Source organism: Ceratotherium simum, chromosome 21 (assembly GCF_057802395.1).
Source record: "Ceratotherium simum simum isolate JZ-2026a chromosome 21, ASM5780239v1, whole genome shotgun sequence".
NCBI lineage: Eukaryota > Metazoa > Chordata > Mammalia > Perissodactyla > Rhinocerotidae > Ceratotherium > Ceratotherium simum.
This window is the reverse complement of record NC_141920.1, coordinates 47,289,026-47,305,218: the sequence shown is the minus strand read 5'-3', so window position 1 is coordinate 47,305,218 and position 16,193 is coordinate 47,289,026. Positions and strand designations below refer to the sequence as shown.

Sequence of the window (16,193 nt, the reverse complement as noted above, 5' to 3'; positions counted from 1 at the left end):
TTCGTGAGTGGAGCCCAGCCTTATATGGACTGATCGCTCGGGCAATGGCCCATTTTTTCTTCGCCACCAGCCGCCACCGCGCGCCGAGCGGCCGCCGGAGCCCAAGCTGACGCCGCCTTGGCACCTCTCCTGGAGTTACAAACTAGGGCCCGGCCAGCGGGGCTCCGGGCGCAGGCCGCCAGCTCCCTGCGTCCCTTTCCGCGTGCTCTCAGAGAAGAGGCATACGCTGCGTTGGGCATTTTTTCCCTCCCCTTCCCTATAGTTTCTTTCTCTTTTTTAAAATAATTATCACAATAATTAAAGCCCATTCCCCCCTCCCCTCCCCCAATCCCTCCCCCCATACCCCCTCCCCGACCCTATTGGGGAGCGCCACGAATTGACCAAGTGAAGCTACAACTTTGCGACATAAATTGCGGGGTCCCGAGCCATGTCGCTGACCAACACAAAGACGGGGTTTTCGGTCAAGGACATCTTGGACTTGCCGGACACCAACGATGAGGAGGGCTCGGTGGCCGAAGGGCCGGAGGAGGAGGGCGAGGGGCCGGAGCCTGCCAGGAGGGCCGGGCCGTTGGGGCAGGGCGCCCTGGACAAGGTGCAGAGCCTGCCCCTGAAGAACCCCTTCTGCGACAGCAGCGACAACCCGTATACGCGCTGGCTGGCCAGCGCCGAGGGCCTCCAGTACTCCCGTAAGTAGCGAAACTTGGCCGCCGCAGCCGTGGCCGCCGCCTCCTGTGGCCGAAGCCCAGGCTGGACGCTGGGGGAGAAAGGGGACGGAGCCATTTAAGCCTGGGTCCCTCACCCTGCGCCCCTAGAAAGATTTTTAACACTTATTTACAATGCCCTAACTCTTTACTCCTCGTCAAGGTTCGTAGTCCCGGAAAAAGTCTTAAGTCTCAGACTTTTTTTTCAAAGCGAGAAATTAGGAGGAAAAGGGGGAGGGGAACACCTCCCAAGAGCTGGTTACAGCAGTCAGCTGAGACTGATGGCTCTGGCCGGAGCTCCCCCCCCCCACTTCCGACAGCCGGGAGGGACTGGCCTGGAGCTTTGGAGCGAGCCAGCCAGCCTCGGGGTACGGGTAGAGGGTGGGGGAGGCTCCCGGTGGCCCGGGTATAAATAGCTCACCCTGCCCCCTGCACGATATAGAGAACGCTTTGTGCGGTGCGGATGGTGCCGAGAAAGTCCGAAAGCAAAAACGCAAGCCCCCAAAAACCTGCCTTAAATGGCTGAACCGATCAATGCCGGGATTGTGGGGTTTTTCTTTTAAAAATCTGCCCACGTCTCTCCGGAGAGGAAACTGCTTAAGGGGGCCGGAGCCCTTAACCCGCGATGATCGTCTCTGCGCGCCACTCCCCCAAAATACGCACCCACCCTGTGCGAACCCCCAGAAACGCAAGCCCCGAGCCCCCACTCCTGCCGCTTCTCTTCTTTTCCCTGGGGAAAGTCGACGGCTTTGTCATGCGTGGAGCAGGGCTGGGGTTAAAGCGAAGGCAGTGGGGCCGGGCTGCAGGACGCAAAGGGCTGAGGCGCACGGAGGCTCCCAGGCGCGCAGGGTCTGGCCCAGCTGGCGTGCGGCTTCCAAGCGCCTGACGCGCTTCTCTCTCTCCCAGTGCACGGGCTGGCGGCCGGCGCAGCGCCCCAGGACTCGAGCTCCAAGTCCCCGGAGCCCTCGGCCGACGAGTCACCGGACAATGACAAGGAGACCCCGGGCGGCGGGGGGGACGCGGGCAAAAAGCGGAAGCGGCGGGTGCTCTTCTCCAAGGCGCAGACCTACGAGCTGGAGCGGCGCTTCCGGCAGCAGCGGTACCTGTCCGCGCCCGAGCGCGAGCACCTGGCCAGCCTCATCCGCCTCACGCCCACGCAGGTCAAGATCTGGTTCCAGAACCACCGCTACAAGATGAAGCGCGCCCGGGCCGAGAAAGGTATGGAGGTGACGCCCCTGCCCTCGCCGCGCCGGGTGGCCGTGCCCGTTTTGGTCAGGGACGGCAAACCGTGCCACGCGCTCAAAGCCCAGGACCTGGCAGCCGCCACCTTCCAGGCAGGCATCCCCTTTTCGGCCTACAGCGCGCAGTCTCTGCAGCACATGCAGTACAACGCCCAGTACAGCTCGGCCAGCACCCCCCAGTATCCGACAGCACACCCCTTGGTCCAGGCCCAGCAGTGGACTTGGTGAGCGCCGCCGCTCGGAGACTCGCGGCCCTAGGCCAGGCCCCACCCCGGCTGCGGCGGCGGCGGCGCGGACTCGGCCCTTAGGGTGGTTATTATGGTTATGATGATTATTATCGAGTCCAGTTGACTCTCGGCTCCGTTGTGCTGGCGCCGGGAGGCTGCCTGTGCCTCCTTGGAGTGACAGAGTCCATCCACCCAGTTCTGCCCCATCCCTCTCTCCTTTTGAACCTTCGGAGAGGGCTGAACTATAAGCCGTGTTTACAGAATGTTTGCGCAGCTTCGCTTCTTTGCCTCTCCCCACGGGGACCAAACGTTCCGGCGTTAATATCTTCACTTGAGAAGAGAAAAAGACCAACACCCGCCCTCCGCCCCCTGCTTTTGTGAATTTTGTAAAATATAGATTTGTGTGAGTAGCGATATTGTCAGCCGTCGTCGTCTTAAGCAAGTGGAGAACACTTTAAAATATAGATCTGTCTCCTTGTTTTAAATAAGAAAATGCTAAATATTTATGGCCATGTAAACATTCTGACAACTGGTGGCAGATTTCGCTTTTCGTTGTAAATATCGATGGTGATTGTTGCCAAAATGACGTTCAGGGCGGGCCTGTTCCCCCTCGGAGCCTAACTCCTTTCTTTGTGGTTTGTTTTGGTTTGCTTATGTTTGGTTTCCCCTGTTTCCTTTTTTTCTTTTCTTATTTTGTTCAGTGCAAACATTTCTTAAATATGAAAAAGGAAAATGTGTAGGCCAGAAGCCCTCTGCCCCATCCTCCGGGTCCTGAGCCCCGGAACTTGGAGCTCAGCGGTTCCGTGCGGTTCCCCAAGAGCGCCGGGCGCTGAAAGCTTTCCATTTTTTAATTAAGAATTTTAATAAAAATCCTGTGTTTAAAAAAACCAAGCCCAGCCCTCCCGTTTGTCTTACTGTGTCGCCCTGCACCAGGCCAGAGGCCTCGGGCAAGGAGCCTGGCCAGGCCGCTGGCCGCGCTCTCACCCGGCTTCCTCTCGGAACCGGGGACCAGGGGCGCCCGGGGCGCTGGAGAGCCTCCCGGACAGCCCTCACCCGGGCGGGCGGGCCAGGCCCCGCGCCTCGGACCCCGGACCCGGGCGCGAGCGCTTGGCCTCGGGCCTTCCAGCTGTAGACCCGAAGCCCGGGGTCGCCCGCCCTCTCCCGGGCCTCTCTCCTGGCGTCGTGTGCTGTCTGGATCAGGGCGGCAGCGTCCTGGCTTCGGGAGAAAAAGTGACTTTGGAAAACGCAAAGGCGAGGAGAGCAAGCCCCCCTCGCTCGCCCAAATCTACGAGTGGCTCCTTCAGCCTGAGAAGCTGTTGAAGCCTCTACACTCGATGACTTTCACTTTGTTGCATTTGATTTACCTCGTGCTAAGAAGGGGGGGCAGGGGCGCTGAGGTTGAGACTGGTCTGCTTTCTCTCCACTCTCCACCCCCTTTTCAAAATCCGCAGACCGGAGATGGCCTAGGAGACAGCTATAAGACCTGGGCGCGGGAATGGGGGGCGGGTTTCTGGGCGCTCAAGGCTTTGGCAGTAAGGAGGGACCCGGGGACTGGGGCGCGGGGGAAGGAGGCGGTTGTTGCGGCCTCCTCCAGGCTCTTTGGCCGGGGAGAGCCAAGGACCCGGAGTCAGTGGCAATCCTTGCAAACCAAGCCTTCCCCCTTCCCTTCTGCCCCCATCCTTTCCGGGTTTCCAGTCCCCTCTCCCTGGACCAGATCCCGTGCCTCGTCCCTCCTAGCATTTGGCTGCGCGCGGTCGCCCAGGCCAGCTCTTTGGCGTAAAGCTGGGTGAATTGCTTGCTAGAAAGGAGTCTGGAGGTGGGCTAGTGCGCCCCTGCCTCCAGGGCTGGGGTGAGAGGAGCGGGAAGTGAGCAAACAGCCCCTGGTTCGGCTGGGGAGGGCGCATTGGTCCTTCCCTGGTAGAAAACTGATTCCATCCCACTCTTGTCGCAGGGAGAGCTCCCTGGCGGATGCTGGCGCACACTTGCCCGCGCGGAGGAACGTCTCATGAGGGCCTTGTGGACTTGGGGAGGGAAGGGGCGCCCCTCCGCTCTATCTTGCGGTGTCCGAAAATACCCAGGCTCTGTAGCTCAGAGCCCAGCGGGTGCTCTGCGACGCCTCGGGATTGAAAGTCCGCCCAATTCGGAAATTGTATCTCTAATTTTGTCTGGAGCTCCACCTTCGTGGCTGGGGGTGGGGGGACAGGGGGCGAGGAGACCGAGGAAAGGGAGCGGTCCCAGCTGACTTTCTTGCTCCCTCTAGTTGATGATCAGATTTAATTCAATATCTAAAGCAAACATGATTATCCGTGTGACCAAATCTGCGCGTCAATAGCACTCAGCGCAACACGCCCAGGGACGTGATTACACGTTATTCCCGCGTTACGCACCCGCCCTTGGATAATTGAGGGCACTGGAGTCTTTCTAATATCCTCCTAAATATCCTTTCCCATCTACAGGTTCATCCGGGTTCATCCAGGTTTTTCTAAATGCTGAAAAGTCTCCCTTTGTTCCCCACACTAGCTTGGAAACGTTTAGAGTTTTATTTCTTGCTGTTTGTAAAGGCCAGGAGAATTCTCCCCAAATCGTTTGCTGTGCTATAGTCGAATGCCCAACGTGCCCTGATACCAACCACTCCACATCCCACTAGTAACTTCTCTGTAATCCCCAATCCGCTGAGAAGGGAGGTGAGAATTCCTAGCCTCTTAGAATGCGGTCGATGGGAGGCCTGAGGCACAGCCCCAAGACTCAGTTGATTCAGATTGTTCCAGGCCCCAGGACTTCTGGGGGCCAAGAATGATCATAGAAGCCCCTCAGTCCTCCAAAGAAGAAGGAAGCGGCGTGGAAGGTCCAGATTCTCGCAGGCTTCCACTGTGTGCGCGTTGAGGGCGCATTTTGGGCGGTAGGCAGGCCCGCAAGCCTGCAGTCTGGGTGTGCGCTCTCGCGGCTGCCGGGGAGGTAGGCCCGGCGCCTCTCTCTGTCCTCAGGTCCCTGTAGAGTCAATAAAAGTGCCCGCGGAGCCCCGTGTGGCCCTAACCCCAGCGCCCTGGGAGCGCACCCGGCGCAGGGTATGCTACGGCAGTCTATCTTCGCCCAATCTACAGCGGGCCTCACAAAACGGCACAATGGGAGAGCTGGGAGCTGGGGATGTTAGAGGCGTGCATATTAAAAAGGGACAGAGAAAGGATCGCGGGGAACAGAGAGAGGGGAAGAGGGAGAAAGGGCCCGCCCTCCCCCACTCCCCACCCCGCACCATTCAGCGCGCTTATCGCCGGCAGTGAATCCCGGAGTCAGGCAGAAGTCTCCTTGGGGTTTTGTTGGGCCTGTCACTGGGTCCCTTTGTCATCCGCAGGCTCCATGCTGGATTCCATATGGCCAGCTGGGCCGAGGGAGCGCGAGGAGGGACCCGCACAAAACCCAAATTGTGTCCGGCTTTCAAACCCGGTATTGTTGTCTGTGAAAGGAAGACGCATTAAAAATTCGTGCTATATCTATTGGGGAGGAGGTTGGAGGAGAGGAAAAAAGCCACCCCTGTCTTTGATGGCTTCAGAGGGCACTAGCCCCGCCTAGGCCCCATGACACGCTGAGAGCTGGATATCTTTCTCCCTCTCTCTCCCTCTCCTTCTCCCTCTCTCTCTTTCTCTCTGTCTCTTCTACCAAATATTGGCTCTAAGGCTCAGGCTTGGGTCTGCGAACCGACCGCCTTCAGTGTTGGGGCTCCTTGCGCACACTTTGCATGCTCCTGTGAGCCAGAACTGACAGTTAGGCTTCTCCTGTCTGGGAGCCCCATGGCGAAGCCATTGGACTGTGCCAGGGTCAGGAGGAGACCCGAGGTGCCCGGACCCTGGGGGATGCTTGGACCCTGCAGGCTTTGCAGCTCCAGGGTAGATGAAAATCCAGTCCTTTTGCTCCGGCACCGTACTGGTGGCGATGGGCAGGGGCACAGAACCACCCTTCCACGCACTGCAGGAAAGGCTCGGAGAGGCCGAGGGACCGCTCAGTCCTGGGCCCAGCTCCATTTCTGCCGCAGCCTGTTCTAAGGCCACTTCCACCTAGCCGGACCACTCGTTCACCAACCCCCTGTCATTCGAATTATGAGTGGGGATCACACCGGCATCTCTGTGCAAGGAGAAACCAGTTCAGAAACTTCTTGCACGCCCCCACCTCATGTTGGAGGAGAGAGGGACTTCCTCTCCAAGTCTCAATGTCTCCTGCATCGTTTTGCTGGCAGAAGTCAGTAACAAGGAGGCAGAGTGGAGCTTCTTAGGAATTCGAGGGGGTTTGGCCTCCCCTAAGCAGTCTGAATCAGCGCAGAGATCAGCAGTCGGAGATCTGTGGGCGATGCCCTACCCCAATAGCCGGGTCAAAAACTCCCATAAACACCCCCCCAAATATGTGCTAAACAAAAGGAGCTCGTGCTGAGCTCTGTGGAAATAAAAATAGAACCTACGCGTGTCCCCTTGGGCAAAGTCACTCAGCCCTTAATGAGCACAACTGAGATGGTGGAAATTCCAGCTAATCCAGAATATGGGCACCTCTCTTTTCCTATTTAGTACTGCTGTCATACTTAGTAGAATCGGATAACTTGATAAGAGTAGGAACCCCCCTTCTCAACGCTCCCCACCCTAGCCAGGGAAATTACTTCTTTTCCTTACCTATTGACTGTGGGGCTTAGTTGAGACCTGGTGTGGATTTCTCGAGCCTTTTCAAGAGCCTGGTCATTGAAAAGCTAATCCAATATTTACCGAGCATAAGGACAGTCCTCAGTCGTATTTATTAAGGCCCCTCACTAAGTGATTACTTGGACTGAAGACAAAGGCCTGGGGAGGGAGCGTCCAGGCGCACCAGATCCTGCCCGTGTGGGGTCTTCCCACTGAGAACTAGGAAACCAGGCTCGAACTCGTGAGATGCTGAGGTTCCCCTCCCGTGCTTAAGTGGCGTGTGGATTAGATATTGTGTTGGCCGGTATTTCAGGAAATATGTACTTGTGGCTTCCTGAGAGGCCAGGCGCAATGACACTCTAAACTGTGTCGATATATCATCTTTTATCCAGGATCTGCAAATAAACCCCTGATCCCCCCGGCGCATTATAGCCGCCGCTATCTCTCCAAGGAAGCGATCTGAGTTTTATTGCTTTCACCAACGCCCCAACTCTCTCTCTCTCACACACACACACACACACACACACACACACGCACACACACACACCCCTCTCCCACTCTGTCTGGTTTTTAAGGCTCTAATTTTTTTTTTTCTCCGGGGCATCGTTATTAATAAAGAGGCGCATAGGCCTCGGCGCCGCCACCCGAGCAAGTGGGGAAATGCAGACCAGAGGGCCGCCCACCCGCGCGCAGAACCCGAGTCCCGCGGACGCACCGCCTAGGATGAGAAACTGGCGAGCCTAGCGCTCCGCCATGGCCGCCAGGAGGCGCCCCCGCTCCGCGCTGCAGCTGCGTCGCCGCACGCCCGGCCTAGTCCCGGGAGAGTGCGGGGAGGCAGCCCTGCCGCCGAGGTCCAGGGCTGCATTTCCATGGAAGCGCGGCCCCAGCCGGGTGAGGGGGCCGAGGAGGAGTGGGCGCCTCGGAACCAGGAAAAGAGCGTGCAAGTCAGAGGGCGGCGGGAGCCACCCGCTCCACCCTTGGCTTGCCGGTGCACGGACGGCTTGGAAAGCGCGCGTTGTGCGCGTCGACAAGAGCCATCTGCACTTGAGGACACTTGTTTCCTCGGTTGTAATTTTTCCCCCATCCTTCTCCCTCCACGTTCCTATCCTTCTACCTCCTGTCCTCGTCCCAGCTTCCATCATGTTTGGGTACAAACAACAGCAAACTGGTCCTGTGGTCCAGGCGCGCGCTGGTCGCTGGAAAGGCTCCACCAAGGGCACCGGGGCCCTGTCTCCACGTACGTATCGGCCCCTGTGGTAAACGTGGAGTGGGCAGTTCTGTAAGGGTGCAGTGAGTGGGTGTCCACGGGGTTCAGGGAGCGAGAGAATAATGCCGAAGAGGGATTCTGATTTTGGTTGGGGGGAGAAGGGAGGGAGTCCTAGGAAGGAGAGACCCTCACCTTTCGCCCACCATCGAATCGGGGCTCCAGCTACTCTTGTTCATTCCCTATCCCAATCAGGTGCTGGTGCTGCTGACGGCGAAGACAGACGCAGGAGAAGCCCTCTGCCGCCTCGCGCCTTTCCCCCCGGCCACTGGCGAGCAGTGCAGTGGCGCCATCTGGCCACCAGGGGGAGACGCCATGCGGACGCATGGCTTTGGAGTCTTGGGGGATGGAGGCAAGAGCGCCCCCCACCTGAGAGCACCTTGTGCTGAGGCCTCGACTGGGGCGCAAGGGTATCTGAGAGTGGAAAGGATACTGGTTGTAGATGCCTCCTACCTCCACCCCCGCCCTGGTGCTTTTCAGAGAGGCTGGGTCAGGGGCAGCGGACTAGGGGCCGAAAGTGTTAAATTCCTCGATGTCTGCCCCGCAAATATAGGGCCCGCAATTCCAGCTTATTTCGTTGATTTTTTCGTGGATGCACGAGGTGGAACTGCCTCCCATCAAAGGCATTCTTGGCTCCAAACGTTGATCCCTTTACTTTCTTAAGCCTCCCGCGGCCTTCAACACCAGCGAGTCGATGTCAGATGAGGGACTCTGCAGTCCCCAAGTTGTCCGCGGGATGGCGGGATTGGATAAGAAAAGACTCCGCCGTCGGGCACTGTCCTGAGTGAAGTGCAGTTCGGACACCTGGAGGATTTAAGCGATGTACCGGTGAGGCGTTTTTTACTCCAGGGCTGAGAGGTATGTGTCTTGTCCGCTTATTTTAGACAAGAAAGGACAGGTTGCTAAATCTTCATTCAGGAGGAATTAAAACTCTCTGCCCTTGAACTTGGCGCCTGGAACATGATGGAAGACGCTAAAGGTATCCATCCCAGCCAACCCCTTTTATGACCCCCTCTTCAGGCTGACACCCATGTAGCCTCCACCAGCATAATCAAGTTATAGAACATTCCCCTCACCCCAAAATATTCCCTCCTGCAGAATATTTATAGGCATCAACTGAAAGCCTTAGATGAAAAAAAATCCCATTCCTTTCCTGACTGCCTGTTTTCACCTGTGGTACTTTTGCCTTGGTTCATAAAATGGTACAAAGGAAGCCACAGTCCTCTGACCCCAGCCCCCATGTCTGAAGAGGATGACAACCAGCACCATTTATTGAGTATCCACTGTAGCCAGGCACCTGCTAGGCACTTCTCTGTCATCTCATCTGATTGTCACACCCCATCTGTCCTTCTACAAGTGAGGAAACTGAGTGAGAAATTAAGCACCCTGCGCATATGAACAAGGCAGTGTTCTTACAAAGAAAAAGTCCTGGGGGGTGAAGGTGGGATTTCCCAGAGTGTTCTATCCTATTTCAGAAGAGGGGGTGGGTAGGGGAGGACAGAGACTCCCTCTGGTTCTGCGGAAGGTAGCTGGGGGGCTGGCTTCTCCATGAACAGGGCTCTGCCAGTTTCCATTAGCAACGTGTGCTCACATCCCTGCCCGACTGGTCTGGGTGGGTGGTGCCAGCCCCTTGACTTCTCCAAGGAGACTGCACACCAGCCCCCTCCCCTGGGTACCATGAAGCCATCCTGGGCCAGCAATGCCCCCCGAGAACTGAGGGAGAACAGACTGAGGGGGCCACCTGAGGGGCACACTCTGAGTCTGTTCTCACTTCTGAGCCCGTGGCCTGCCATCTCCTTGGTTTTGGTGACATGTGCGATTTAAATTAAAATAGATTTTAATTGCCAATTGATCATATATCTTTAAATGATGACTTGTCTTTTACCTGATGTGAGGAAAACGGAAAATAAGTTAACATGCTCTTCTGGTATAGTGCTGGGCTCCCGGATCTGAGAAATTTAAAGAACTATTAAAAGGCGTTTTACTTAAGTATTTACTTCCAGACCTCTCCATGTTTCTTTAACTCTGCTAGCTACAACATAAAAGAATTTTCTCAGCATAGACTGATGTGGAAGAGGGCAGTTAGATTGACAAGGTCAAGCCAAAGGAATCCACTTTTTGTGTCTATGATAGAGGATCAGATACCTGATAGTCTGGCCTGAAGGCACCTTCCAGAAGTGGCCGGTCCTTCTCCACCAGCTTGTACAGCCACGTCCTCCAAACATGAGAAGACGTGGCTCTGGGTAGGAAGAAGTGTGTGCTGCAGACTGCAGCACGGTGCCCACAGCCCCTGGGCACTCCCTGTTCCCACACGTGCCAAGGGCTGCCTGCTGCCAGAGCCTGCCAGTCTTTGCCTGAAGGAGGAGCAGGAGGGTGCTAGACCCTTGGGACAGTTGGCCAGTGCTGGGAAGTTCATGGTCTTCCACCAGTTTCAGGTGGAAGTTGGTGGATAAAGAGCAGCTTCCTTGCCCCAGGCAGAACGACTGGGAGACACGTTCTGTACCACCTCCCAGAGGTCTCCAGTGGGACTGAGCCCCAGTTGCCCTCAGTGGCAATCTGCTCATTAACACACCCAGGATAGCTTCTTTCCTTTCCCTGTCTCACTTTCCCCCTTCCTTGTTGGTCCTTCCTGGGATCCTCTCCCTTATTAACTACTTGCATATGAGTCCCTGTCTCAGGATCTGCTTCTGGGGGACCCCAAACTAAAATACAGATACTTGAGGTTTTACTTCTGCCTTCATCTTGGACTTGGTGTTGGTCTCTTGGCGCTCACCCGGGACCTAATGGCCCATCCCAATGACCTCTTCCCTCATGTGTTTCTTGGGAATGTCCACCATTCATGCATCTTCTGTCCTAATTAGAGTTTGGGGTGGCAAGGAATCAGTGAGCCCAGGCAACTGTGTAACGAGGGACACAGAGACTAACCAGCAGCTGGCCAGTCACCTGGCTCCTCATTGTCAAGCCTGGGAGGTACAGCCACCCTCATGAAGATCCGGACCTACTGCTCTCCTTCTCTCAGGATCCGCCCTGAAGGCCAGTGACTTGGTCTTTTCCCATCAGAAAGGAGCTCCCAGCTGCTCTGAGCACAGCTCACATTTCTACCTCCCAAGAAAGAGAATATGATTGGGTCAGGCAGGCACCCTCCAGTTTGCAGAGTCCCCATTGGTCAGGTTCTGGGTCCAAAACACCTGATGGGCAGTTGGCTTCCCTAACGTCCAGCCTACATGGTGACCTTTGGCTTGGGTGTGCAGGACACAGGGACACACAGCACAGGCACAGAGTGTGAGAGCCACTCTCATGACTCAGAAGAGGCTATGGAGATGGCATGTTAGGGACTGAATTGTGTCCACGGGGCGTGCACGAAAACACTGCTCCCGGCCAGAGAGCCTTCTTCGAACTGTCAGTGAGATGGAAGAAGAGGATGTAAGAGCAGATGACAAATCCCTAAGTAAGTGGACTCCAGATCCAAAAGTATTCTCCACGAATTCTCTCACGTTTCTGAGACACACGTAGGAGAGAACATATCCCTGCCCAGGAAAGGAGCTCAATAGCTATTGAAAAACCCCCGAGAAGGGTGGCGGTGTCCCAGCGTGGTTGGGAGGGTTTGGAGCAACGACAAGCTCCCTGTGTGTCTGGTCCCCCTGAGGCAGACTTCTGCAGAGGAGAGTTGCATTTCTTCTTGTCTCTCTAGGACCTGGATCAGAGTTGCTCAAACTTTGGGGTACAAATGAATCACCTTGGATTTTGATAAAATGCAAATTGCGATTGTGCAGGCCTGAGATTCTGCCTTTCTAACAAGCTCCCGGGGGCCGCTGCTGCTCGCGCAGGACCACCCTTGGGGAAGTGAGGGCCTAGATGACAACACCAAATGTCTTGCTAAAGATGACCTTATTAAATTCTCTATAGGAAGCCTGCTAGAATGATTGCCACCCCAAAAACAAGGGCACAGAAGCTTTTTAAAATGGTCTTTGAATCGTTTGGGAAATAAATAAAGAGCCGTACGAGTAAAAAGTAATCCAAAATATATGTTGACCATTAGAGCCAGAAGAAATATTAGTATTGTTTTGTAACAACTCCCTCCTGGAATTTTCCAGATGAGCAAACTGAGGACCAGAAGAGGGAAACACTCTGCCCCAGGGCACACAGCCAGGTGACTGGTGGCAGAGGCAGGAGACTCGCAGGGAGGTCTCCCTGCTCACGTGCCAATGCACTTTCCACAATGACACCCTGCTAGAGAGGCAGAGCACACGGTGAACTTACCTATCTTCAACAGTAAGACCACGTGACTGTAACACATTTTTACAAAGCACGAACCGTGAGAAGAAGCCTGTACCACAAGTCAGAAGATGGCTTCTGTCATGTGCAACCTTGGACGAGTTACTTACGCTCTCTGAGCCTATTACCTTGCTGGTTAAAAAAAATCAAAAAGGATACAGCTGCCCTTCTTAATTCAAAGGGCATCACAAGGGGTTGAGAAGGTGTGGAATCATTTGAAAATGGTGGAGCTGAACTCCCGGTGGGAATCCCCTCACACACACCTCTTTACGACAAGGACTTCAGCAAGGTGAGGGAGGTGAGCGGGACGCTCCTCGAATGGGTGAGGACAGAGCGGGTGTGGAGGAGAGGAGAAAGCTGGAGAGACAGGCCCAGGCTAGGCTCTGGAGTGAGGGGTGACCCAGGTAGAGAATGTTCTTGAGGTGCACTGTCTGGGTATTTCTGCAGTGAGGGAAATGTCCTATCCTTGTGCTCTCCAATACGGCAGCCACTAGCCTCATGTGGCTATCAAGCACTGGAAATGTGGCTAGTGTGACTGCGGAACTGATTTTTAAATTTTATTTAATTCTCATTAATTTAAATTTAAATAACCACATGTGGCCAGTGGTTCCCATATTGAACAGGGAAGATCTAGACCATACGCAACATTTGTTTGGAGCTGTAAAATGAAAAACATGTGTTAGCCCTTCTTACCTTCCTATAAATGCTAATTAATGTCATCACAATTAACCATTGTTCACAGCTCTTCAACTGCTCTTATGAAACCTTCAGTTCACTCTGAAATGAACAGCCACAGTGGCAAGGGTTAGGGAATGGGGTGGGAGTGGGGATGTATCTTTATCTCTGCACACACTCTTTCTGCCGTCAATCATAAATGCCTCAGGCTGGATAAAATTCCATAAAAAATAAAGAGGTTTTTAAAAAATATTAGGAGTCTTGGTTGATTCCTAACTATATATCTGGCAGGATGGGGTGGGGCAGGGGGTGTGGGGACACTCAGAAATGCCCATTACTGTTCAGCTGGAGGGAGGAATGGAGCCACCTTCCACAGGTTCTTAATCTTTTGTGTACCCAAGACCCTTTGACAGGCTGAAGAATCCTATAGGAACCTTCTCAGAAGAATGAATTTAGGTTATAAAGGAAACGAGACTGAAATAGAATTCTACCCCTTGGGAATGAGGAACTAATTAAGAGCTCCTTAATTTAAGCGGAGTGACTGAGTCCCTCTTCTTAGCCACCACTGTCCCCTCCCTCACCAGCTGCCTCCTTTGCCAGCTCAAGGTGAGTCAGGATGAGAAGAACAGTCAGGATTTGCCTTCTTCCCTGGAAGTCATGACATTGGAAGGCAGAAGGACTGCCTTCTGTGTCAGAGAAGAGTGTCTGAAGTCACCACGGACTATGTACGTGTCGTGGTGAGACAGTAGAGGGACAGTATTGCCCGGAGGCAGAATGTTAGTGTTAATGGGCGCAGGAGCTGGCTGAGGGGCTAAGAGGTGGGCTGCAGCGATTGCTTTCATGTTAACCCTTCCGACTGCCATTTCACTCCTTTCTCTGGACATAATGACATTTTGTAAAATTAGGCATAATATCAGCAACAGGAGAAAATAACAAGGCAAATTGAATACCACTCTTGATGCAAACACCCTTTTAAAGTTTACCACCCTGATCCTATGCAATTAGACGAAGCAATTACGGACGCTGTTGTCAAGCGCCCCCCAAGACCCATCAGTTGAAAAGAAAGGCTCTAATGGAGACTTGGGCAATACGGCTGGAGAGACTGCATGTGCAGGGGATGCTGAAACAATAATCGCAGCTGGGTTAATTAATCACATGAGGAAATGGGATACAAATTCATCTTGCAGAAGTAACCCAGAGCATTCAAATGCAAAAGGTGCAGAATAAACAAAGCAATCCATTCTTATTTGAATCCTTACTTGTAATGATGGTAAAGTTGGAGGATCATGCTCTGATTGAGTTCAACTATGTGGTTGAAAAGTAAGAGAAGGCAATGCTGATGAATGCTTTCATAATGAGCCCAGGATAATAAACTGGTAACATGACATCCGACAGGGATTTTTCCATTCTTAGGTTGTTTTTTTCCTTTTTGTTCTCCCAGCATTTATAGTATACATGTTTATGCAACATTATAACCTTCACAGATTCTGATAAAGTGAGTCTTAAAAGCAAATTTATTTCTTTAAATATCCTAACACCACATTAATTTAAAAGGTTCTTCAGATTTTGCAAAGCATGAAAGTTATTCAAATAGAATTTACATGAATATTTTATTGCATGTTCAGTAATAGTTGCAAAGTAGCTGTTTGTGGTTGTGTCAGGCACTAAACATACTTTCATATTAAATACCAACACTTTAGAGCTATCTGCCGAAAATTTCAATAAAGTCCGTTTCTAAAAGGTGTGATGGGTCAACTCCCGTCAGTGAAAGTAACACAATGTGCCATGCCATTTTGTACACAATTCAAGCTTTTAATAAGCTTCAAAATATGTGCCCTTTCTGAGTAAATAAACAATTTAGATGCAGTGTTAATAACTGTCAGAACCAAAAGTAGACTTGATCAAATATAGTATCTCTGAGGAGTAGGACTAGGATATTTTAGGTTTTTATTTTTAACTTCTACACTGTTTGAATATATATTTCTATATGTGTAATAACTCTGATAATAATAATTCCAACAATGATAGCTAAAGGTTTGTCTTTTCAAATATACAGTTGAGCAGAAAAATTCTCAAGCTATCCAAATGATTTTTATATGAATGAAAATTCCTCCATTTTATCTGACTTCAGAAAATTAAGGATAATGCTAATAAAATCTACTCATCTATTTTAATTGCATTATTGGTTCTTAATGATTTCAAACTTACTCAAGACCACCCCGTAGTTTAATACACTCTACAAAAATTATAGCTAACACTGTCTAGATAAAATTTAAGGAAATTCATCCTTTTCTTCTTTTAAAGAGTATTATCCTTCCCCCCTTCCCAAGACCAGGAAGTGGTCTCCAGCTTACTAAAAGCAAAACAATGCCCCCTCCTCTCTCTCTGCTGGCTGCCTCCTTGGGCTTCTTATTCCACTCCTCCCTTCCTTCCCAAGGAGCCCCACATTCCTAGTGCCAAGCCCACTTCTTCCCCAGCCCCCTCTCACCCTGAGTCCAGGCCTTTACCATCCAGCAAAGTCTGCGTTCTTGAAGATAGGAAGGCCCACCCACAGCCCCACTCCTAGAACCGAGTGTGTGCAGGGCACGGAGAACAGTGCCTGCCGCCGTGGATGTTTAATACGTGGTCATTCCCTTCAGTCCTGTCCTTGTTACTGCCATCAGTATCACCATCTGAAGGCTGAGTACTGGCTTAAAGTCCCAACTCTGCAGTCAACTAATCTTTTAGGTCAAACTTACTTTTGTGATGGTGGGGTGACAACTCTACTCAAAATATCTATGTCTCCCTTTCTTGTTCTGTAGAATGGGATAACAGTAACCTAGTCCCAGAAACACTGGGTGAATTAAATATGATTATGGATATATAGCCTTTAGTGTGGCCCTAGTTAAGTAAGCTCTCAAACAATGTCAGATCATTTTATTAGCTACCAGTTGGTGTTGTCTTCAGTTTTTTTCTCCCAGTCCTGACTGGTTCTACATATCATTTCAAATAAATCTTAATAAATACAATTTTATATGTTCTTGTTTTAAAAAGTTGAAGAGTTCCTCACTATCGATACAATAAAATACCAAGTTTTGCTTCTGGGCCTGGGAGGCCTCCCCCTTTAGATGCCCACCCACTTTCCATTCATCGCCCCACTGCTGGCCTCCGAA

At 52.6% G+C, this 16,193-nt stretch overlaps 1 protein-coding gene across 1 annotated transcript; it reads left to right on the top strand.

The window, feature by feature from the left end:
- Positions 1–382: 382 nt before the first annotated feature.
- Positions 383–2,921, top strand: NKX2-2 (NK2 homeobox 2). The gene is made up of 2 exons (XM_004441950.3): positions 383–686; positions 1,608–2,921. Exons 1-2 carry the CDS (start codon positions 428–430, stop codon positions 2,168–2,170), a joined length of 822 nt encoding a protein of 273 aa, XP_004442007.1. The 5' UTR covers positions 383–427; the 3' UTR covers positions 2,171–2,921.
- Positions 2,922–16,193: the final 13,272 nt, after the last annotated feature.